This window comes from Xenopus laevis, chromosome 2S (assembly GCF_017654675.1).
Source record: "Xenopus laevis strain J_2021 chromosome 2S, Xenopus_laevis_v10.1, whole genome shotgun sequence".
NCBI lineage: Eukaryota > Metazoa > Chordata > Amphibia > Anura > Pipidae > Xenopus > Xenopus laevis.
The window spans coordinates 135,987,198-136,013,040 of NC_054374.1; the positions used below are offsets into that span (position 1 = coordinate 135,987,198).

A 25,843-nucleotide genomic window follows, 5' to 3' on the forward strand; every position below is an offset into this window, starting at 1 on the left:
CTGCACAAATTCACTATTTTACTTCGCCAGCTAAGACCCAAAAAAACGCTGGCGTCTTTTCCTTTTTTCAGGGTGATAGGCTGCAAAAGAGCTTACATTTTTTTGGGGTAACCAGCTTCCCCCCAACATTTCCTAACACATGGCACATAAACTATACACTGGGCTCATGTGTAGGACAATATATCAACTTTATTTTATTTTATTATGCTTCCCTGGGCTTGTGTAATGTAATGTATTTGCTGCAACATATACAGTAGAACTCCCATTTTACATCCCCTGATTTTAAGTTTTCCCTCATTTACATGACCATGAGGTACTCTATTAACACTGGTTCCACGGCAAAATGTTCTAATTATCACCACTCTTTGTAATCTATCCGCAGACATTTCTCTATCCAATTTTAAATAAAAATGTTCAAGGCTAACATTGCTTCATTTTATCAGTAACCTTCTATGTGGTACCACCATCTGAGTAAATCACATACACTGTAGCCCCAAGGTTCATGTTTCTGGTCACCTCCTCATAAAAACAAGTAGAGAGTGCTGGCTTGCACTTTTGGGATGTTATTATAACATTATTAATACAGCATTCTAATTCTAGCATTTTAGAACAAATTGCCAATTTGTATGCACCCCACTGAGTTGTCTCTTCTGAAAAACTAACCAACCCAGGTATTATGCTGGGGGAGAGCAGCACCACCATTTTTCTTCTGCTACTCTGTGTTCCTTGGGTGGGCAAAGTACACTCAAACACACACACTATGACACCACCAAAGTCTCAAAAAATAAAACCAGAGCACTTGCATTGCACCAGTGAGATGTACTCAACCTTTTTTTATCTGTGAGCCACATTCAATTGTAAAAAGAGTTTGGGAGCAACACAAGCATTAAAGGAAAACTACACCCCCAAAATTAATGGTTAAGCAACAGATAGTTTATATCAAATTAATTGGCATTTTAAAGAATCTTACCAAACTGGACATCTCTTACCTTGAACCACAATTTCGTGATGGTCTGTGTGCTGCCTCAGAGATCACCTGACCAGAAATACTACAACTCTAACAGGAAGACTTGTGGGAGCAAAAGACAGAACTCCTTTAATTGGCTCATGTAATCTAACATGTATGGTTTGATTGTGTGCACCGTGAATCCTAGGATCTAGTGATGTGCGGGTCGGGCGGGTTCGCGCCGACCTCGCACCCCCCTCTCTGGGTTTCGGGCAGGTGTGGGTTTAGCTCTTCTGACTGCTCTCCCTGTCGCAACCTTACAAATGCTGGCTTACGACTTTTGGGTTGAACTTTTATAGACGCACCCCTGCTCACACCGCCCCTTTTGTGACATCATCGGCGGGGCGGTGTGGGTCTATAAAAGGAACCTAGAAGTCGGGCGGCTGAGGGAGGTTGGGTGGCGGGCGGGGAAAATCCCAACTAGCACATCACTACTAGGTTCCCAGGGGGCGGCCCTTAATTTTTAAAATGGCAATTTTCAATTCATGATTACCCAATGGCACGTACTACTAAAAAAGTATGTTATTATGATAATAGTTTATTTACATGAAGCAGGGTTTTACATATGAGCTGTTTTATTCGGAGGGGTATAGTTTTCTTTTAAAAAAGCTAGAACACTTCTTGTTGTTGTAGGACACATTTTTTTATAACACAATGTTTGGTTTCCTGCTACCAGTATATATTATGTCAAAACGTTTGGTGACACCACTGCAGTCAGAAAGCCACATGTGCAACAAATGTTTTCTCTTGGATCTGGAATCCTCTCTTAATTTTGTGGTTCAAACTTTGGACCCAGTTCCCCTCCTGTTTGTAAACTCGTTACCACCAGATTATTAATTCCACTGCTTCAAGCCTGCTGTATTCCTCTGCATTCCATGTTGGGTTGTACAATGCAAATTTATGCTCTAATGGACTTGGTTGCAATCCCTGTGACCTGTGCTTACAGTGCTAATGGCAAATAAGTAGGCATGCTTTATTGTGTAAACTTTGCCTTTGAACTCTGCTATCCCTCTGTAGCTTGTAGTAGACTCACTTTCCTTCTACAATGCTGTACCTAGACCTATTCTGCTTAAAACTGCTTGATACATGCTGTCTTCCTATATTGCCTATCTAAAAGAAGGCTGTATATATTTCTCATTGTACAATGAGAATTTGTGTTCAAAGGGTCTTCCCTGGCCTGAGGTTTGGTTGCAACCCTGGTGCCCCCTGTAGTCACATCTCTAAATGCAGTGCCAATGGCAGATAGATATTCGTAGAAAGTAACAGTAGCCAAATGAATATAATCATTAAATTCATTATATACAATCTTTCATTATGAGATATTAATTTTCTGTACACGCTTTATGGATAACTGTTACTTGTGACAGATTCTTTGTTTTAGGAATCATAATAGGTCGATGCATTCAGTTACTAGGGTTTTAGAATATTCAGTTTTTTCTCTTGCAGTATCTAACCTTTTGGCAGAGATGTGTGTGATTGGGGAATGGTAACACTGTTATCACGTTCAGCACCCTATATCCAGAACCCAAGCTAAGCTCCCTGGTCACGGCTCTCACTTCTGCCTATAACCGCCGCCTTTCACCTCGGGAGGAGCCCTCGGCTAGTCTGATGCCGCCAGGTCTTATTTGAGAGAGGAGCAAAGCTAACAGTTCTGGACGAGCAAAGGGTCACAATGGTTTCACCATGATACTGGAAGGAAGAACACCACCAGGAACAGGCAGGCCGGGCCAGCACAAGCCGAGAATCATCAGACAGGCCGAAATCAGTATAGGAGAATGTAGAATAGTGAGTGGACTGGCAAAGGTCGGATTGGAGAGGTCAGAGTAGTCACAAGCAGGCAGGATCAGGATTGGAGAGGTCAGAGTAGTCACAAGCAGGCAGGATCAGGATTGGAGAGGTCAGAGTAATCAGGCAGGCAAAGGTCAGGATTGGAGAGGATCAGAATAGTCAAAAAGTCAGGCAAGGATCAAACCAGTAATAACAGATAGAATCAGGCACCTAGGAACTTTACAAATAGAACCTAACAACGGGCAACTTGCCAAACGCTGAATTCCCCTTTTATAGTTTTGAATCTCGTGCCAATGCGTGATGACATCATCACGCCGGCACATAAACCAGGAATTGCACCATAGGGGAACCGGACACAGAATTGAAACGAATGTGGTGGACACCCCCACATGCCAGAGGGCACACCACTGGACCACCAGGGTAAGCGATCGTTATTACAACTGTGTAGTTCTCGTATAAATCAAGCAAGGAGGAGAGAATCAAACAAGTATAACTTCTATAAACAGGCTGCTGTGTAGCCATTCAAGCACAGGATACACAGTAGATAACAGATACGTTTTGAAGAATTGCTAAAGATCTTATCAGTTATCTGCAGATTACATACAAAATAACCAACACAAGAGGTAAAGATGGCCCAAAAGGGCTTTCAGTCTAAAAAAATTGCCATAGGTTGTCTTCTACATAGGTCCTATTTATATCCATATTTTGGATTGGTCAAATGAATGGGTGCTGCCCTATCTTTCTTACACCAACTGGATTAATTTAATTTAAAGGTTTCAGTGGTCATTATGGTCAACCATGCAATAACCTTTGAATGCAGCACTTCTTAAACACAAAACAAGTAACCTTGTTTTACTTGGTAAGGAATTCTATAAATATATAATAGATAAATGCCAGTCAGCAGCATCAAGGGCAAATAAGGTCTTGAGCTGTATTAAAAGGGGCATAGAGTCACTGGAGGAGGGTGTCATTCTTCCACTGTATAGAGCACTGGTTAGGCCCCATCTAGAATATGCCATACAGTTTTGGTCTCCATCACTCAAACAGGACATTATTGTATTAGAGAGGGTACAGAGAAGGGCAACTAAGCTGGTAAAGGGTATTGAAAATCTCAGCTATGAGGAAAGACTGGCCACATTGGGGATGTTCACGCCTACATATTGGGAAGGGGTTTTTTACAGTGAGAGCTGTGAAGATGTGGAATTCTCTCCCTGAATCAGTTGTACAGGCTGATACATTAGATAGCTTTAAGAAGGGGTTGGATGGCTTTTTAGCAAGTGAAGGAATACAGAGTTATGGGAGATAGCTCATAGTACAAGTTGATCAAGGGACTAGTCCGATTGCCATTTTGGAGTCAGGAAGGAATTTTCTCCCCCTCTGAGGCAAATTGGAGAGGCTTCAGATGGGTTTTTTTTTGCCTTCCTCTGGATGAACTAGCAGTTAGGCAGATTAAAAAAAAAAACTAAAAGGTTGAACTTGATGGACATGTGTCTTTTTTCAACCTTACTTACTGTGTTACTATATATTTTCACTTGGTGTGTTGAAGCAGCACTGATTTCTTATGTAAGGCTCTGTCAAACAATAAGCTGGCACAGATGGAGCAGTGTGGTAAACAGGAATATCTGTAAGTGCTTAGAGGTGATAGCAGTGAACAACTTGAAGGTAGAATGGAAGGAACTGGCTGTATGGAAATATTTGTTCAAGGAACTGATGACGTTAGTAGGGAAAGGGACCGTAACATGAAGCGCCAAGTAGAAGCTGAACTTACAATGTTTTCCGTGCAATATGCAGCCGATCATCCATGCTACGTCTGTGCAATTTCCATTTCTAGGTTAACAAGTGGACACTAATGTTAAGTTGATTTTACATTTAGATTTTGTTGTTATAATGTTAAAACATGTAAAAATGTACACTAATAGTGCTTGGCCATTAAATGGGTTGTTCACCGTTAAATGATAGTATGATGTAGAGAGCGCTATTGTGAGACAATTTGAAATTGGTCTTAATTTTTTTATTATTTGCGGCTTTTGGATTATTTTGTTTTTTTATTCAGCAGAGCTCCAGTTTGTGATTTCAGCAGCTATCTAGTTACTAGGGTCTAATTTAACCTAGCAATCAGGCAGTGGTTTGAAAGAGAGGCCGGTATTTGAATAGAGGAGGGTCGAAATAGAAAGATAAGTAATAAAAAAATAACAAAACAGAACTTATATAGAATCGTTTTTTGGCTGATGGGTGAAGGAGTCAGAAGAGGAAGGCACTTTAAAAAAATTATAAAAAATAATAAAACTGAAATCTTTCTTAGTACAGGATATCATATAACCCACTAAAAGTTTACCTGAAGGTGAACCATCCCTATAAAACTGTGCACAACACTGATCATTAATGATCATTAATTCTTCAAAGCTTCTTATTAGCAAATACCATACAAGGTTAAAGAAAGTTTTAGTTGCACACTGTGTGTGTGCTTTTCTGCAATGTGGAGGAACCTACTTTCAGATATGAGAAGGAATGAGAACTGGAAGCTAGGGAACGAGAAGCTAGGGAAAATGTGCATCAGCGCTGCCTGCATCTTCCTTTGCGGGGAGAAGTTTTTGGAGACCCTACGAGCGGTGCGACCCCTATAACTATCTGGTAAAGGAGTGTTTTGTGTTTTGAAAATATACCTGACGAACTGAGGCAAACTTTGGTCAGACCAGGAGAAGCATCACACTTTACTTAATAGACCCAAATGTGTTGTTGATGTAACTGGGGCTATTTATGAGGAATTAAAAAATAAAACTAAACGTGTCAGAGTACGTCTTAGGGGATAAAAGCAGGAATTATACCTCTGAAGCATTTAAAGAAGGGGTATTGCCCCTGAAATGTTTGCTGCAATCTGAAAGCATCATTGCTATTCATGCGAGTGCCATTTGGATTATGGTTTATTGGAATGATACCCATGGGAGCTCATGAGCAATAAGATAATAAAATACACACGCAGACAAAATTAGAAAGATCAGTTATGGATTTTTAACACAAGCGGAGTGTGCAAAGTGAAGTTTTGGACACATATCACCATCCCTTGTGAAGTGGAAGAGTTTAAAAATGTTTTTAATTACTAGCAGGCCCGGACTGTCATTCTGTGGGTTCTGGCAAATGCCAGAGGGGCTGCTATAAGGTGTCGTATATAGTGGGCTGGTGAGGGGCTGATTGGGCCTCTATGTGGGCTGATTGGGCCTCTGTGTACCTGAAATGCCAGGGCCTATTTTAATTCTCAATCCGGACCTGATTACTAGGGAAGGGTTTTTGCTTTTTTGGGTTAAAATATTGATTGGGCATGATTTACTGGGTGCCAATCTGCTGTGCCTGTTGACCAAGCCCACAGGGAGGACCCAGGAATTACTGCAAACTTCTTGAAGGCGGCTGTAGCTCCCTTGTGTTTATAGATACACTTATACGCAATTCCGAAGAGTAGGTGAGACAGACAGTAATTTTTTCCTGTACATCTACAGGACTGGAAATTCAATACACACTCAGATGTGGGTTTCTGCCCGTATAATTATAGAAACGTCTTGTTTCTGTGTGTAATAAAGACACCAATGACAGAGGGTTGTAGATACCACAGGAAGTTCTCTGAAGCTTGCACCTGCTACAGTATTCTTGTAATGATGTTAATCGTTTTTTTAAAACCATTCTTACAAAGCTGTGAGACAGGCCAGAAGAGACAGCAGTTGAGATGAGCTTGAATGGAGAGAATGGAGGTGTAAGTTTCCTGCATATACATTATCTAACAGTACTACAATACTGTATATTTAACAGAATGTTTGGTTGGACGGTGTTATTTTGGGCAAGTGTTCCTCAAGTCTGTCGTTGGCTAGAACTGTGGTCGTGCAACAACTGGAGAAAACATGTATAGGTCGTACATTTTATTGAAGTTTTATATAACTAAATCCATGTATCACTTATTATTTATTCTGTATTCCATCTATTGCTGGTTTACTATCTCCAGTATGTCCTGGTAGTTCTCCTGGCAGACAGACACTACCTATTGGATTTTGAAAGTGTAGAGTGAAGGAATAGCTCTGTAACATAATGGAAGGAGTCTGGATTCTATTTTTCTAAATGAGATCCATCTTTCATCTTAATTGCTTGATGATATTTGGGATGCACCGAATCCACTATTTGGGATTCGGCCAAATCCTTGGCGAAAGATTCGGCGAATACCCAACTGAATCCTAATTTGCATGTGCAAATTAGGGACAAGAAAGGAAAAAAATCTTTTGTGATCGTCAATTTCCCTATTCACCCCTAATTTACATATGCAAATTAGGATTCGGATTTGATTCAGCCAAATCCTGGATTCAGTGCATCCCTACTTGATATGCACAGTGCAGACATATCTAATGCCTATATTATTCTTTTAAAATGTTACATTTCTTTACCAGCAGTTGGTTCTGGGTTATTTTATCATATGATGCCCTCTATTTAAAGAGATAGTTGAGGACTTCTCTTGACTATGGTTTATTTATCTCAGTTACTTTTTCACTGAGCTGGTGAAAACTGTTCAATCCCATGTGCTTTAAATTTGCTAGTCTCTTTGCAGTCACTCACCAGAGGAGAAAATGCTAGAAATATAATGACCGATTAGAAAAAATACATTTATTTTTTGCTAACTACTTTTCAGTACATACTAAAAAAATATATATATTTTTTTCATCACCGGTGATATAGAGATGCACTAACTCTTGGAACATGATTCTGTATATTTTCATATTGCAGCAATTTACTCAAGGAGTTGTCATTCTGTTCTTCACATATATGTGTCACATTTACAGACCATGATCTACAAATGAACATTCCAGCTGCCAACAATGTTAAGAGGACGTGCTAACCTACATAGTTCAAATGCAATCAAATATCACACCTTATGGCAGCAGAGATTCAGGATCCCTGCTCTGTGCTTTGGCTTTGCTGCCTATTGTTCTATCACCTTCTAATTCCCTTTGCCACTGAGATATCTTCACTGAGCAGCTGAACAGTTTAACTCTATTTTTGAACACAGCTAAATATATGAACAGGACGAGGGAGGTGATTTCCCGGGGTGAAAAGGGTAGCTTGAGATCTTTCTGGGCAAACAGTTAATTTAAATGTCAGTGCATAACATGATATATAATGGGAAATGCTTTTCAAACAGTGCCTTTGAGCTGAAGGCAAGATGGAGTGCCCTACAGCATACGGTGGGTCACTATAGCAACACCAAACTTCTGCCAAATACACTTGGGATCTGAGCTTGGAGCCTGGAAAGAGGCCAGACTCCTGCCGGATGTCTCCTGTAGTTCAGGATTTCTGGATCGGTCCATGGCAGGAAGCCTTGCAAGGGGAGGGAGGAGGAGGAAAGGAGGGGTGTGCTCCTATTGTATTAAAGGCGTAAATTAACATAAAACTCTACAGGAACAATGTGTCTTATTTTTGACTATACCAAAACATTGTCGGTTAGAGCAAGTGAAATCTTACTTCCACTATGACCCTTTCACAAGGGAACAATATTATAGATCTTTGGCTCAAAATATTTTCCCGTTACCTGAAATGGGAGAATAAACATGGTCCTGCTGGAAGTCTTCCGGTTCCATGACTTTCATAAGTTTATGCTGCCAGGGGATGTCAAGCCCTTATCACTCTAACTACTGTTAGCTATAACTACCCTGTAAAAAATGAAACGTGGGTAGCAGTATTGCCCAAGCCTTTTGTGTAAATCGGCTGAGGCGTAACAATTTGAAATATTCTTACCTTATAAACAGAAAGGGGATACTATTGGGCTTAAATACTGTGGGCAGGGGTGGAAGGACTTGAGAACAAAGCAGTGTAAACTAGCTCCCCTTACAACACATTTATTTGCACCTTTGCCCATGGTTGGTTGGTATTTGTGGTAGTCATATTCTGCTTCCAGTAGTCTTTATGAGGATATATTTGGGATCCAAAAGGTGGTTACTCATCTGTCCTGACATTTTAGATATTTTCAACCAGGAATAACCAACCATAAATCTGAAGTTCTTCAATGGACATCAGATATGTAAAATGGCCATTATTTTCATACACATACATCAATTGCATGAGATTTGCTTTTGTATTTTTAATTTTTTGATTAAGAGATCACCATGTTTGCCCAAAATATCCAGACAGTCCTGAAACAGTAGACAAATCTTATGGAAGAACAAAGATAATCTAAAGTTTTTCTTACTAATAAAGTCTGTTGTGTAAACAAAAGGGAAATGTATTTTTCTCACTTAGTTTTGTTTTAAAAACACAGAATAAGCCTATCACTGGCTTGACGCAGAATACAGAATTGGGCCTGTACCTGCGCAAAACAGCTTTGTGGGACATGCATTGGATATACAGAAATTCATAACTCACAGCTGCAAAACTTTGGGAAGTCCAGGTTTCCTTAAGTCAGTATGGCCTGGGTAGCTACCCTATGGGGAAAACTCGTCCACATGAAGCAGGTAATTCAGGTTTACTAAGCAACATTTTAGTTGTATGTATTGTATGAATATTTACAATATGTTCACCATAGGCTTTTTTAAAATATACATATGCCATGAGTACATGTTATGCTTTGTGATGATGCTTCAGTTTTTTATTACCTTGGTGCATTTCCTCTTGAGATTATATCCCATCCTTTGCCTGTTTATATATTTCATTTGTATAGTAGTGGCTTGTAAATAAAGGCAACACAGTACAGGGTTTACAATGAGAAGTAAGACATAGAAAAGTTTAAAGTAGCCTAAAGAAGGCATTAAAAGTTAGATCTTCAAAAGCTTTTAGTGTGGATATGTGGCCATTCGATGGCCAACCAAACAGAATTAATTGTTGGATGGCTGAAGATGCCAAAAAATAATGGCCAAACTTTGCAGTTAGGCAGTGGTGAAAGGCAAAATGGTGAATGAAACAACAGACAACATAGGCCGGATTTGTGGTGAGGCCCAGGGTTGCCAGGTCTAATTTTCAAAAAAAAAACAGTCAGCTACAAAACCAGCCCAAAAGTAGCCCAAAAATAGCACAATATGTGCAGTGAAAAAGTAAAAAATAAATACATATATGTGAAATTGTGCCTTTTTCAAACTTTTCCATGAAGCAAAATGGGACAGATTCACCCATCGCTGGGGGGGGGGGGTTCAGGAGGTATAGGGGTCCCATGGAAAGCCACCAAACTGGCAACCAGAGCCGGGCCTAGGGAGGCGAAATTTGAGGGGCGACATGTCACCCAGACGCTTGCTGGCGCTCTCACACATTCATTCGTGGCGAGGAGGTCAGTGAGGGTGCTAGGACTGTGTGGCCCAGGGGAGCTAGGACCGCACGGAATAGGGCCATGGCCTAGGGACGGACAGAAAGGAAATCTGGCCCTGAGGGCCACGCCATGTAAGACTGTTAAACTAAGGGGTTGTAGCTGCTTCTGCTGCTGGTCCTGGGTCTAAGTTACTCTACCGAATTTCCAGGTATACTTCCATATAGAAATGAACAATTTTCATCCAATTTCAGATTCTTATTCAGGTGTTTTGGAGCTTCAGAATTGTTTCAAGTGGAGATTAAAATTGGTTTAACATTAGTGACAGCCAGACAAAGGAGCATAACTGGTGATACATAGTCAAGCCATTATGTATAAGTTTCTATAGAAGCTCTAGCATGAATTAAACTATGTTGTTTTGCACATGTGACATATTTAATTTTATTTCATTGGAAATATTCTCTAAATCAACTGAATGACCTTAGCTCACTCCTATAGAAGTGGCAGAAAATTCTAATTAACCATGGATGGCTGATATGTGAAATGTGGAAAATCCCATTAGTTTCTCAGTACAGTGGCTGTTTACATGTCGATTGGGTGGGGAGGAAATTCCCTTTGTCTGTGAATCCGTGGGGATTTTGGCCACAGGCAGCAGCTCTGTTTGTGCCTCTTTGAAGATCCATGGTCAGACACTGAATATCACAATATTTATGGCCATCAGTAGGGATGAGAAAACATTTTCGCCATGAAAATGACTCCCATAGACTCTTATGGGTGAAAACATGTCACCGATAGACTTCAATGCATTTTCATAAATTTTCTGTAAAGTGAAATGAGTTAGATATGCCCATCACTAGCCATCAGCCTTAATCAATCGTAAAACAATACGATACTGAGCTCTGGTTGTTCGACTACAACTCCCAAGAACAGCTAATGGCTGATAGTGACAACTCTGGAGCTCAACATCTGTACTCATGCAGGCTTAATATCATTGAACCTAAACTTATTTGATTTTTAATACACATTAAGGATAAAGCTCATAGAAACAGACTTACAGCATATTTGTTTAGTAGCCACTTTCTGTTATTGCAGGGCACTTGGCATGTTTGCTGTGCAAACACATTCACCCAGGCACAAAGCAGTGTACAGGTAACAGCTGCTGGGAGGGAGAATATTAAGTCACCTTGCACCTGAAGGAATAAGAGGAATACATACTGATATCTGTGTCTTTAGAAAAAGGAACTGTTAAATTTAACAAACACTTGGGATGTATTGGGATATCATTTATTTATTAAGCAGTCCTGCAGTTCTTGAACAATTTAATGTTGAATCTGTCACTGGGAGACAATAATTTACACAGATTATAGCTGGAGGAGATTAACCCAACCCACCTGGGTATTCTTCTGCCACTTAAACTGGCCATAGACGCAAAGATCTGAACGATTCATACGATTTTCGGACCGTGTGTGGAGAGTCCCGACATTTTTCGTCCTGCGGAGATCGGTCGATCGGACAGGTTAGAAAATTTCTGTCGGCTGCCGATAATATCTCTGCGTGTATTGCCGATCGTACGATTTTCAGTGGGAGACTGTACGATGATTCGTACGATCGGATCTTTGCATCTATGGCCATCCTAACATTATCAGACTCATTGCATCTGTCGCAGAACCCCTGCAGTGCTATAAATACAGCCCACTGTTAACTGCAAGCTCTGCTCCACACTAAAACAGACCTAAAGCATGCTGCTTATTTTATGTTTTTTGCCCATTTATGTACAAGACAAATTGACTGCAGTACTAGTTGGTATCTAGCTCTGCTCTGTAAGAGCTCTTACTCATGAGCGTTTTTACCTGCGATCCACTGCGTTCCGTTTTTCGGCGTTCAGCCGCAGGGGAGCGCAGGAATAGATGCATTTCATTATTTCAAATGGGGCTGTACTCACACAGGCGTGTGTAGGCGCCGAACGCAGGAAAAATGCAGCATGTTGCGTCTCAACCTGCGTTCGGCGCCTACATGCACCTGTGTGAGTATAGCCCCATTTGAAATAATGAAATGCAATTCCTGCGCTCCCCTGCGGCTGAACGCCGAAAAACGGAACGCAGGGGAGTGCAGGTAAAAACGCTCATGAGTAAGAGCACTTACTTTCCTGTGGTTTGTTGAGTTGGGTGTGGCTTGATCAATTTGGGTATTTATTAATTAGGAGAAATAAAGTCAGTGAGCAGCAGGGAATTAACTATTGTTGCATACCTGATAGCTAATACTAAACATGGTAGCTTATGGCCCTTAAGAGAGAGAGAAACATGGGTTATGTAACAGGGCAATAAATGCAACTTTAACCCTTTCTGTAACAGGCAGTGTGACAGGTGCACTGGTAGATCACCTTGTACCATAAGTGTAACTACACTAGGAAATGTATAGCATTGCTGCAAAGACTGTAAAATGGGGCAATGTACAATGGAGCTACAAACAGGATTATTCTGGCTGGTTACAAGGTTTTTGAGCTGTATTAAAAAAGGTATAATTTCACAGGAGGAGATGGCCATTCTTCCCCATTACAGCACTGGTAAGGCCCCATCTGGAAGTGCAATTTTGGTGTCCAGTACTCAAATTGGAGAGGTGTCCATGAATCCAATGGGTGAAAAAAAATGTAGAGACAAAAAAAATTGACGCCCATAGACTTCAATGCATTTTCGTGAATTTTCTCAGTTTTGCGAATTTTTGTCCATCACTACAACTCCAAAATGAATAAAATGTGCTTGCTTCAATACTCTGGCACCATTTGTTTAATATTTTCTCTTTGCAAAACTAAATTTTAGGACAGAGAATTTGATGGCTTTTCTTTCTGAAGTAAATCAGAGAAGCAGCATTTAGGCCAGTATTACAATGCTTTGATTACTATGTGTCAGTCTCTTTCTAAAAATGTGGAATCTCTTATTCTCTTCCAGACGCCATTACCTGATATCGAATCTCAGGAGAAATACAGCCAGACTGTGAAACAGGTAACAGAGGAATCTTTTAGACTCCAGCTTAAATGTGGTGAATGAACCCTCTGTCTGTGTTACCCAATCTGCTGGGGTGTAGCATAGGCTATCTCCTCTAGAACAAGAATACTAAGAATATAGCTTTTCTAAATGGGTACAGAGGTATTTTATTTCAATCACAGATTACTACTCTTTAGCTTTATTAATAGAATTTCTGTAAATGGCATAGGGAAATTGTGATAAGTAGCTGGAAATGCTGGAACTTAATTCAGGACTCCCATAATAAGTATAATAGCCGATTGGCATATGAATCACTTACTATTTCTCCCTAAATTGACTATTTGCTTAATGAGCAGATAATTACTTTCTTCTTGCTTTATTTTCTCTAGTATCTATAAGGGTGTTAGAGACACCAATTCCAGTTTCAACTTTGTAAGTCTTCACGGTTTTTAGTTTATTTGGCCACAGCATTCCATATTTCCTTCCATAGGCCACTGCTGTGTCATAATCTCTGTAGAGAAAGTCTACAGTATTGTGGCTTAGAGGCTCAGGGGACAGGCCACATAGCAGCAGCAACAACAGCCCCCCCTAACATTGTTCATAGCCTAGTAAGAGAGATAGAAACTATAGGGCTTGTTTCTGTAGTGGGACCCAAAGCAGTGCAGGGGCCAAGCATTGGCCCCAGTTAGGATGAGATGTGTGGATAATTGCTTATTTTCAGTTCTAGATATTCCTGGATCTACAGTTTACTATATTGCAACATTTTAGTATGTTAGCTTGTTTCGAGCCTAAACTGGCCCTAAAGCCAAGTTGTTTTCCATAGATCTCTAAAGCAAGTGATAACAGGTGGATAGAGGTGTTTTGATTTACAGTACACTTGGTTTGATCTGGATGGAGAGTCTAGGCACCTATTAAGCTTTTGTGCTTGCTTAAATTTGCATTTGGATGGGATTTAAACTTTTTTTTTATAATGTGCAGATGGCAGTGATGGGTTGGCCAAAAACAATATTTGCTATAGAGCTTCAACCAACTAGGGCCCATAAATGGATATTGAATATAAAAGCACAATGTAAATATTATGCATAACTATTCTTAAATAATTCTAGTATGCCAATTAGAAGTGCCAAGCCAGCAATAAATAGAAAACAATGAAACCTCTTTTCTAGTCAGCTGCTTATTAGGCCTATTAATCTTTCAATGTGACATGATTCTTATTTGTGACATATGTTGTTTTCTTCTTGAAGGAGAACTCGACCCTAAAACTGAATAAGGCTAAAAATGCCTAAAGTTTCAGCTTGTCAATAGCAGCAATGATCCAGGACTTCAAACTTGTCACTGAGGGTCGCTCACATGCTCAGTTGGCTCTGAGCAGCTGTTGATGTTGAGAAGCTGTTTAGGGGCCATCACCAATGATCAAGCAGAAAATAAGGTTGACCTGTAATATAAGCTGATGCTACAGGGCTGATTTCTAAATTCTGATTCTAGTTGCACTAGTTTCTGAGCTGACATGTATTATCTGTAATAATTATGAATCAGCCTTATACTCTGACATTTATATTCTATGTATACTGTATATTGTGCATCTGCCCCTAAGCTCAGTAAGTGACAGCAGCACAGAGCATGTGCAGTGAATCAGCATAAAAGAAGATGGGGAGCTACTGGGGCATCTTTGGAGACACAGATATTCCCTGCTAAAAGGCTGTGGCTGCCTTTGGCTGGTATAGAAGCTCAAAACAAAATGTACAACATTTCTAGCCTACTTCTTTAGTTAAGCTTTAGTTCTCCTTTAAGGGTGATGTAATAAAATTTGCACATAATAAGCCATATCAATCGCCATTGGTCACCCTTTAACAGAAGGCATCTGATTGATTGGTTTGCTGTAAGTTGTTAGACCTTTTGCAAAGGTTCTGACTTTTATTACATTAGCTCTTATGTGCTATTAGACTACTTTACATGTAATAAGCAGGTTGCATTGTTAAAGTATCTGACTAAACAGTAGATATGGCTTCTCTGTATAATTAACCTGTTTTTCCACTAGTCCGAGATGATTAGGATGGTTGCACATTTCGTAGTTAACAAACAATTTTTATGCTCACGTTGTCATTGTAAGATTGATTTCATTGTTTTATGATATTGCTTGCTTAATTAAAATGATAAAAAGTAAGCTACAAAATCTCTCTGCATTTCTAATTAAAAAATGGGAATTTCCCATAATGTCACGGTCACTTTTCTATTAAGCAGCATCATTTATTGGATCCTCAAATATGTACTGCCTGCCTAAGTAGGTACAGTTAAAAAGGGATTGATATAAATATGTCCCTATATCTTTTTTTATTCCTACTGTATTCTGGTTACATTTTCAGACTCCCAATACAGGTGGCCAGTTCAGTTGCATTTGGTTACCAGGCAGCATTTATCTTTCGTTGGTCTAATGCAGTTCGACTTTTGAAAGCCAATTAATAGGTTATGTGGGTTTTTTCTCCAGTTTAAAGTATAGCCTAATTAAATAATTGAGGACCACGGTACCTTGGTTAGTGCATAGTTAATTAATAATGTATCATGCATAAGATACAAGACAGTGGCATGTATAGGAAGAGAATGAAAAATTAACCACAATATTTATATGCTTCATGTTTTTTTTAACAGTATTTCAACATTTTTTACATATTGGGACATAGTGTAACAACTATCATCTATTCCTAAATTAAGAAAAGTCTAAACTTGTGGCAAAGAGATATACCAGGTTTTATATTTCAATTTTCTATTAACAAAACAATAAGACAATATGACATAGTCATGAGTTACAAAAATGTAAGTATACCCTATGATTAAGTAACTTATAGATCATTATACAAATTGCATGGAGATAAGAGATAAAGAAGGGCCTTGTGGTTATTACTAATAATTAGTGATGGGCGAATTTGCGCCGTTTCGTTTCGCCGAAAAATTCGCGAATATCGCGCGAAATTCGCGAAACGGCGAAAAATTCGCGAAACGGCGCCGGCGTCTCGTTTTTGACGCCGGCGCCCGTTTTTGACGCCGGCGTCCGTTTTTCCGACGCCGGCGCCCGTTTTTGGCGCCGGCGACTTTTTTTGAAAAAAAAATTTTTTGACGCCGGCGAATTTTTACCGCGAATTTTCGCGGGCGTTTCGCGAATTTATTCGCTCGGCGCGAATAGCGCAAATTCGCCGCGAATTCGCGCATGGCGAATAAATTCGCCCATCACTACTAATAATATTAGAGGAGGGTCTGAGACACAAGGTTTAACTATTGTACAAAACAATGTTTACTTTGGGGTCAGCTATAATGTGGGCTTCCCCGGCCTTGTGGATACATAACTACCCCAAATACTTTCCACCACCATGTGTGATGGTTGAGGTTCTTCTATTGACAGTATAGGGTCAAAGTGAATTCGAGGGAATTTTCGAAGTAAAAAAATTCGAAATTCGAACAAATTTTTAGGATACTTTGACCATCAAATAGGATACTACGACTTCGAATTTACTTCGAATTTGATTTGAAGTAAAAATAGTTTATGTTCGATAATCAAGTACTGATAATAAAGTACTGTCTCTTTAAAAAATCTGCCAAAGTGCTATGTTAGCCTAAGGGGACCTTCTGGACCATTTTTCTTTACACATCGAAGTAAAATCGTTCGATCGTACGCTAAAATCGTTCGAAACGTTCAATTCGAACGATTTTACTTTGATCATTCGATTCGCAAATTCGGTAAAAAGTCCTTCGGCTTCGATATTCGAAGTCGAAGTATTTTAATTAGATTGTATTGGGGTTCCATTTGTTTAGTCTAATCAATTAATTTAAGGGGTGGTTCACCTTTCAGTTAACTTTTAGTATGTTATCAAATGGCTAATTATAAGAAACTTTTAAATTGACATTCACTTTTTATTTTTTATATATTTTTAATTATTTGCCTTCTTCTTCTGACTCTTTCCAGCTTTCAGATGGGGGTCACTGACCCCATCTAAAAAGAAATGCTCTGTAAGGCTGCAAATGTATAGCTATGGCTACTTTTTATTACTCATCTTGCTATTCAGGCCCTTTCCTATTCATGTTCCAGTCTCTTATTCATATCAATGCGTGGTTGCTAGGTTAATGTGGACCCTAGCAACCAGATTGCTGAAACTCCAAATTGGAGAGCTGCTGAATAAAAGACTAAATAACTCGAAAACTACAAATAATAGTTTAAAGATGAACAAACCTTTTAAGCATTCTCATTTTCATGCATTGTTCTTGTTCTACTTTAGGTGGTAACACATAAAGTCTGGAGGGCAGCAAAGGTTTTGCACACTTACCTGCTTACCATGTCGCCAGCCATGATGCGTGATAGGAAACACCATTTCCGCAACCACAGGTAAAGCTATTGTCTATTGGTCCTCATATACATAATTACGTCAATCAGTAATTCTGTGCAGCATCTTAATTAGATGTAATATGTGCAAGCTTGGTGATATATATGAATAAGTTTCATGGGATTATTAACCAATGGTCATGGACAACATGATTACACTGCAACATAATCTCCACACAAACAACCAACAACAAAACACATATACATGTTCATGGAAGTCCACAAAAGACAACCCCCTTCCTCAGGTGTAAATTAGTGAACAACCCAGATAGTCCTTCACAAAGAATCCAAGCAATAGTTTATCACATTCAGGGGGATGAAGCTCAACAAGACTTTGCCTTTGTTGTTTTTGTGGTCCTCTTTGAACCTCTTTTCTGTACTTTCCTGCACTAAACTACAGAAGAAAAAATTATAATGATATAATAATAACCAAAAAACACACATGGAAAAAACACAATAATAGTGTAGTGCCACTTTTTCTACTACTCTATGGGGCAAATTCACTATTGGCTGAAAATGCATTAGCGACTGCTTCACCGCACTTTGCCAGGCGTAGTTTCGCCAGGGCTGCTCAAATTCACTAAAATCCAAAATTGCGTCCAGGGAGGCGAAAGGTAGCAAAGTTACGCTACCGTTAATTCGTCAAGCAAAGCGAAGTTACGTTAGCGATGTCTAATTTGCATACGGCGCCAAGTTAAAGTACAATGGACGTATATGTAGCAGCAAATACATTACACTGCACAAGCCTGGGAAAGCTTCATAAAATAATATAGAGTGCCCTATACATGTACTAACTGTATAGTTTAGGTGCCATATGTTAGGAAATGTTGGGATGAAGGAGGGTACCCCCAAAAAAAATTACGATCTTTTTCAGCCTATCACCCTTAAAAAAGTAAAAGACGCCAGCGTTTTTTTTTTTTAAGCAAGTCCTATCTACTCTATTGCACTTTGCCTGGGATGAGGTGGCGAAGGCAAGTCTGGTGCAAGAGGTAACGTTTAGTAAAATCTGCAAGGTAGTGAATTAGCGTAGTTACGTCAAGACCTGTCAAGGTTGTATATAAGTCAATGGGAGAAGTCCCAATGATTTTTTAGGGTGCGGAATAGCGTTAGAGTAGGTAGTGGCAAAATGATGTCACGCTGGCGAATTTTCGCTAGCGTTAGCCACTTCACCCTTTAGTAAATTTGCCCCTATAAATTGATTATCATCTAGGGCCAAAGGTGGTAGAACAATTTCTTGGCTACAACCTTTGAAATCATTACAACTCTGACATGGGACAACCCTTGCCTCTTCGGTAGGAAATACTATACAAAACATGCAGTGTTTTCTAAATCTGTAATTAATTCCCTTTAAATAGGTCCTTTGTTTTATGACAAGATGTTTAGCAAGATATTGTCATTTCATTCAATTAGTAATTTCAACACATTGTGCTATGGGCTTCTTACAAACAAAACATATTCATTTTATTTTAGGAAGGGTGGGGCACATATTTACAAGTAATGATTTAAAATAGGCTTTATCTCTCATATTTTCTTCTATTATAAAATTTGAGGGCAAGGTTTATTATGTGCACAAAACGTTCATTTACACAAACAGGAGTTGCCAAATTTGCTTCATTGGAATGCGTAGCTCATTCTGATTGCATATGCTCCATGAGCCCTCCACTAAAGGTCTTTGAAAGAGAAACATGGCTTTGGAAAGAGAGATAAGGGATCATAAGGAGGTTCCTAAATATATTAATGAGAAAAAGAGGTAACAAGTTATATACAAGTGTTCTGTAATTTGGATCTTCATATCCTTAAGTCTACTAGAAAATAAGGTAAACATTAAATAAACCAATAGGCTCCAATTAGGATTAATTATATCTTAGTTTGAATCAAATACAAGGTACGGTTTATTATTACAGAGAAAGGGGAAATCATTTTTTTATAATTGCATTATTTGGAAAAAATTGAGTCTATGGGAGACAGCCTTTCTGTAATTCGGAACTCTCTGGGTAATGGGTTTCCGGATAACGGATCCCATATCTGTACAATCACTAAAATTCAATCACAGTGATCCCATGGAAGAAGTAACTCGGGTGAGTGGTGAAACACTGTTAGGATTTCTTAAGCACAGTTGCTTTAGACTAGATAAATAAAAATCTTCATATACTGTATAGCTAGAATTTTCACTACAGAGAATGATGCAAAAAGTACACATTATGGCTCATTTACTAATACGGGAAAAATTTGCATCAGTGCAGTAACCCATAGAAGCCAATCAGAAACTTTTATTAGTCTACTTGTGGTATTTGCTGATAGTTGCCCATGGCTACTGATGGCAGTGCTACTGCACTGGTTTAGACTTTCCCAGTAGTAAGTAAACAAGTTTAATTTTTTCCTGGCACAAATATGTCCCTTGAGGAAAGCAAAATTCCATGTATAAATAGAGAAACCATTACCGATTAAGTGAAAATAACCAAAGTTGTAAAGGGTGCAATGCTTGTAAATTGCTCATGCAGTGGTTGTGATATTGAGAAATTGTTAGTAAATTGGGAGAATGCGTGTTTGGTGTGACAAATAGGGGGATTGAAGGAAACGTCTACACCTGTTAGTCAGGGGAACAGGAATTTACACTTAATGCTCAATAAATATAGTTAAATTTAACATATTTAAATTAGGTTGTTTTAGAATATAGCCAATTAATTCAGCTATTTTATGTCAGACAGTTCTGCAATGTATTTGCATTTTATGTACAGTATCTTCTCTAGTGTAATATGGTTTAATATTGCATACTCATCTTCTTTACTACAGGCAGTGTTGCTCAGGAAAGGAACTTGTTGACTGGTTACTGGGCATCAGCCATGGCCTGCAGTCCAGAAGCCAAGCCGTGGGGATATGGCAAGTGCTGGTGGATGAAGGAGCCCTTATGCATGGTAATGAATTTTGCATCATGACTGTATTCCATGCCGGTGCTCACCTACAGACCCACCCCAGTCAGTATTATCTCTGACAAAAGGTGGCAACCCTACTTAATGTTTGAGTCTGTGCAGCACTTGAGTACACTGGTGACCACATCTGGCCCACAGCCACCAGTTGAACAGCCATGGTCTAAAGAAAAGAAGAGTAGCCGTTATTAAGTGAAAACAATGTTCAGCAGTGAAATATCTGCTGTCTGTCACAAGAGGAAGGCACCCCCAAGAAATTGCATATGGCATTGTTACACAGCCTTTCCATGGGTCTAAAGGTCTTTCTTTATGCAGAGAAGGACACCAGACAGAATGACAGCCAAAGGTCTGGCTGCAATACTGTATAATATTTAATTCTGAAGGACTGATTGCTAAAAATATAGGCATGTATCACAGAGCCTTAGATGTTGGTTAAAAACAACTAACACCAGAAAGTAAACTTTTTTTTATAATTATTATAAATTTGTTGTATTTGCTTTTACATTACCTATCCAATCCCCCATGTTCCTCTATGAGGGGACTGCCATATTTGTGCAGCAGTAGTCTGTTAGCATTAGAAACTATCTAACTGACAGGTTGAAAAGGGACAATACAGGCAGGTTTAGGAATTTCAAGAAACAATCTCTGACAAAAGCAGACTTATCAGCAACATGACCTAGAAATAACGTTTAATGTATATGATTATTTTGAAGAGTAGTTTTTAGTGTCAGCATCACTTAAAGAAACTGAATATACCATTTAAATAGGCATCACACCTATTTAAACAAAGTACTTTTATGTTGTTTGAGGATTAGGACTGGCAAAAATTCTAGAGATGTGAATAAAAAGACAAATAAAGGTGGCAATAGATGTTACAATTGCAATCTATACTGTGACCATACTATCAGTTAGAGCTGCATTATCAGATATACAGGTAGAAACAATACAATTCTACTAACAGTGGATGATGTTCGGGTGCCTTGAAAGGTGTCCAATCAAAATCTTCTGGCCAGCCCGATTGACGAGGCGATATCCAAGCCTTCTGCCAATGTTGGCTTGTCTCCTGCTATAGACACACCTAATATCGTACAAAATATTATTTGTGCGTCTATGGTCACCTTAAAAGTTAAAGAGAAAAGGTGGACTCTGTATAAAATGAAGCCAGGTAGCATATGGTAGGTTCCTATATCCAGAAAGTGGGTTTCCCCAAACATCCTTTTAGTCTCTAATTTTTTTGACATTTGGATGGTTGTTGTCATTTTTATGCAATGTCCCTTTGTCCCACACTCTTTTTGTTTTGAAAATGTTAAGCTCTAAGGTTCCCAGGTGATTGCTACAATATGAATAACATAATATATGCATCAGACCTGTTTGCTGCTCAAAGAGAATGTCATATTCAGCAACGTTTGCTTTAGTGAGCTAATATTTACACATTGCTTACTAAACAGCACTTGAACTATAAAAATGAACATAATCTGAAAGGGGCAAGTCATAAAACCTTCCATTTCTGCTGGTCGGCTATTGAACTTTATATCTTTAATATCTAGTTCTTTCATGGAACCTTTTATCGCTTTGAATTCACCATAAAACTCTCCATGTGTCTGTGCCTGCTATCGAACATTCCATCATTCTGGGCGTGCCAGCATTTAGCCTTACATCTGGTCAGATTACTTTCTTTCTTGAGTCTCATTACTCCCCTTTTTCCAATTTGTGGTCATTTAAATACATGTACAGTTATATTCAGATGTGTTCCTTTCTTTATTTCAGTTCAATTGTTGCTATGTGATATCCAGGGAGCATATAAAAATAATAACGGATCATTATCTTTGTTACAGTGAGACAAGAACCCAATTTCCAGGATAAAGACTCCCAGTTTTATCGATTCACAAGAGCTGAACCATACGTTGACCCCATGCTGAGTGACAGAGATACAGAAGAGGAAATGCAAGAGTCTCTAATATTCCTGTCTCAGTTGGGACCAGCTGCACTTCTAACCATGATTTTACGCAAGCCGTAAGACAATAGCCTTTATATGAGCTAGAATATATTCCTGCATCTGCACTGCATCACATTGCATGGCAGAACCAACATTATATTCTGGTTGGGGGACCCTACTATTTTTGGTGGGTACTTTTATATTTTATGGAAGAATCAACATGATACTCTACAGCTAATGAGGACTTAACTGCAATCAGGGACCAACATGATACTCTGCTGCAATTGGGGACTCTACTACTCTTAAAGGAATAGTTCAGTGTGAAAATAAAAACTGGGTAAATAGATAGGCTGTGCAAAGTAATAAATGTTTCTAATATAGTTAGTTAGCCAAAAATGTAATGTATAAAGGCTGGAGTGAACAGATGTCTAATAAAACAGCCAGAATCCAACTTCCTGCTTTTCAGCTCTATAACTCTGAGTTAGTCAGCGACTTGAAGGGGGGCCACATGGGACATTTCTGTTCAGTGAGTTTGAAATTGACCCTCAGCATTCAGCTCAGATTCAAAAGCAACAGATATGACCCATGTGGCCCCCCTCAAGTCTCTGATTGGTTACTACCTGGTAACCAGTCAGTGTAAACCAAGAGAGCTGAAAAGCAGGAAGTAGTGTTCTGACTGACATGTTATCACATAAATCACTCCAGCCTTTATACATTACATTTTTGGCTAACTAACTATATTAGAAACATTTTTTATTTTGCACAGCCTATCTATTTACCCAGTTTTTATTTTTACACTGAACAATTCCCTTAAGCTAGCCATAGACGCAAAGATCCGATCATACGAATCAACGTACGATCGGACTTTCCCATCTCCCGACCCGCCACTGTAATGGAGTCTGAGTCAGGATTCCAAAATGGCGTCCAAGATGGTGGCTCCCTGGTTCCTCACGGACGCAGCCGGATGACATCCACCTCTTCCCGCACTCAGATTGGTCGACGGCGACGGAATGGGCGTCGGCGTCAATAATCGGCGCCGGTCGCATACGTCAGCGCGTCGATCGCTGACGTCAGCGCGTCCGCGCACACGTTATGACGCCGATGCGTCCAAAATTGGCGCCAAACCTGGGCCTATAAGAAGGAACTCTGGGAAATCATCAGTGCCCAATTATAGGTTTAGTTTTCTACTCCTGGGTGTGATTCATTGCGAACTTCTTGATATTTGTGTACCGACCTTTGCCTGAAATCTTCGACCTTGAACCTCTTCTGCCTGGACTGATCTCGTTGCCTGTTTGACCATTCTTCTGTCTCATCCTCATCTGTACTGCGAACTTGGACATTGTTATTTCCTCCCTTGGTCCTCACTACTCCTGAGGCCTTAGGCCTTACAGCCACTAACCATTCAGATCAAAGTCTTACCATTCCTATCAAATAAAGTGGTAAAAGAACAGATCAGCCGATGTTCTACCGCTGACAGCAATCGTACGATAATTATGTCTGACAAAGCTAGTGACAGTCTCCCACTGAAAATCGTACAATCAGCAATACACGCAGAGATATTATCGGCAGGCGACAGAAATTTTCTAACCTGTCCTATCGCCCAAACGACCGATCTCCGCCGGACAGAAAATGTCGGGACTCTCCACACACGGTCCGAAATTCTTACGAATCCACGATTCGTACGATCGGATTGTTGCATATATGGCCAGCTTTAGGGGTACTTTTGTATTGTGTGGTAGAATCTACATCACGTTGTTCTTCTGGGGAGGAGTACACTGCTCATGGGGGTGATATAATCTCCTGCCATAACTTTGGCTCTACTGGGATTCTGAAATTTGTAGTGTAAAACATCTGTGATGTCTGTTAGAGAATTCTTCTCTATATATTTGTTACACTTTAAATTTAAAAGTAGAACCAAAGTGTTGTTCTGTTCCCAGGTTACAACTGTAGTCTAGTTTTTGTATAACAAAAGTGCATGTTTTTTTACAAGCAGAAACTATAATATAACTGATTGGATGAGGGGTTTGTTACAAGTGTAGCTTTTACATTTTACCCAATGTTTGTGCCTTTGGTAAACACAGACTCCAAACTGATTTTTCAAAGTTTACCTGTTCAGTACAATCATGGGAACTGCTGAATGCCAGCTAAGAGCAAATATGTACTTCTCCTCTCTGCATTTGTCACACCACCCTTGTAACACCTACGGGTGTGTAGATGGAGGGGAAGGAATTCATGATGGCATGTGACACCAGTCCGGAATAGCACTGATAGTGATCATGCCATGCATAAAGATCTTCCTTCTCTCAACTGTACTCCACTTGCATACTCTAAAAGGGAATTTACCTATAAAAAATACGTTTCAGACATAATTACAATTGCAAAGTAAACAAACTAGCTGAAAATAGTAAGAATGCTCTTACTGTAGTCACTCCCTCACAGTTTTAGTGTAATCTTTACAGTGAATGATTCCTTGCTTTTGTACTCAGTGTATATAGTTAAAGATTTGGTTCATCAGTTGTGCTAAATCATTGTTTTCATGATATTTAGCCCTTGCCAACGCACTGAAGAAGAGCTGGAAGTGATATTTGAGGAGTTACTGCACATCAAGGCAGTGTCCCATCTTTCCAACTCGGTCAGTACATCTTATTCCCGCCGGGCCATTACAAAGGGGAAGGCTTGTCTTAGATTTGTATCTTACATAGGTCAAGATATAATGACAAAATGGGAAAAATCAAAGCATGCAGCTGCTGTCCTTTAATATAAATGTAATACAGATTATTATTATTAATAATAATACACCTAAAGTACTGCAATATTTGTCCATTTTACAGGTGAAAAGGGAATTGGCTTCTGTTTTGATATTTGAGTCTCATGCGAAAGCTGGTGCAGTGTGTAAGTATTTGGTACCAAAAACTGTCCCGTAGTCCAGATTGGCTCTCATCTGTAGTTTTTAGGATTGTTACAAATCAGATGCTTGCTCACTCACTGTAGTGAAAACTGAATATATATTGAGCAATTGAGACGATACAAGGCAACTGGTATTTATATTGTTAGAACAATAATAAATTAGGGATTGAAAGGATTGCCTTTTTGGCATCAAGCATTTATTCCATAACACTGATTTATTATTATCATCACACTGAAAAAAGTTTTTTTTTAACCAATTTATGCAGCACTCTTATTGTTCATCCTCTTGTGTTTGCAGTGTTCAACCAAGGAGATAAGGGCACCTCCTGGTATATTATATGGAAAGGTTCTGTCAACGTAATTACACACGGGAAGGTACACTTTAAATACACTTTGCTTTTACTGACTTTATTTTGTTAAAAACTTTACTTTCTGCTCCATATTATTCAAAGAATATAGTCATAGGCATAAATAGTTTGCTCTTCCAATTATTTTACATTATATGCACTTAATTGTATGAGAGATTGACTTGGCATAAGCCCATTTTGCTTGCCTTGGCCCTAGATTTATTCACAGACTATAACAGAGAGACTAAGGAGATAATTATAATTTATACAAGCCTTACTGTGGCATTGTGATTCTGAGTAAAGGAAAACATATTTAAATAG

The 25,843-nt window shown here is 39.2% G+C and overlaps 1 protein-coding gene across 1 annotated transcript in view; it reads left to right on the forward strand.

Moving 5' to 3' along the window:
- LOC108709885 (rap guanine nucleotide exchange factor 3) overlaps positions 1 to 25,843 on the forward strand; it is a 49,786-nt gene that overhangs the window by 4,685 nt on the left and 19,258 nt on the right. The window contains exons 2-8 of the mRNA XM_018250118.2: positions 13,001 to 13,054; positions 17,302 to 17,408; positions 20,199 to 20,320; positions 22,168 to 22,345; positions 24,816 to 24,900; positions 25,100 to 25,160; positions 25,474 to 25,550. Coding sequence (XP_018105607.1) covers positions 13,001 to 13,054; positions 17,302 to 17,408; positions 20,199 to 20,320; positions 22,168 to 22,345; positions 24,816 to 24,900; positions 25,100 to 25,160; positions 25,474 to 25,550 — 684 coding nt within the window. The remainder of the gene's footprint in view (positions 1 to 13,000; positions 13,055 to 17,301; positions 17,409 to 20,198; positions 20,321 to 22,167; positions 22,346 to 24,815; positions 24,901 to 25,099; positions 25,161 to 25,473; positions 25,551 to 25,843) is intronic.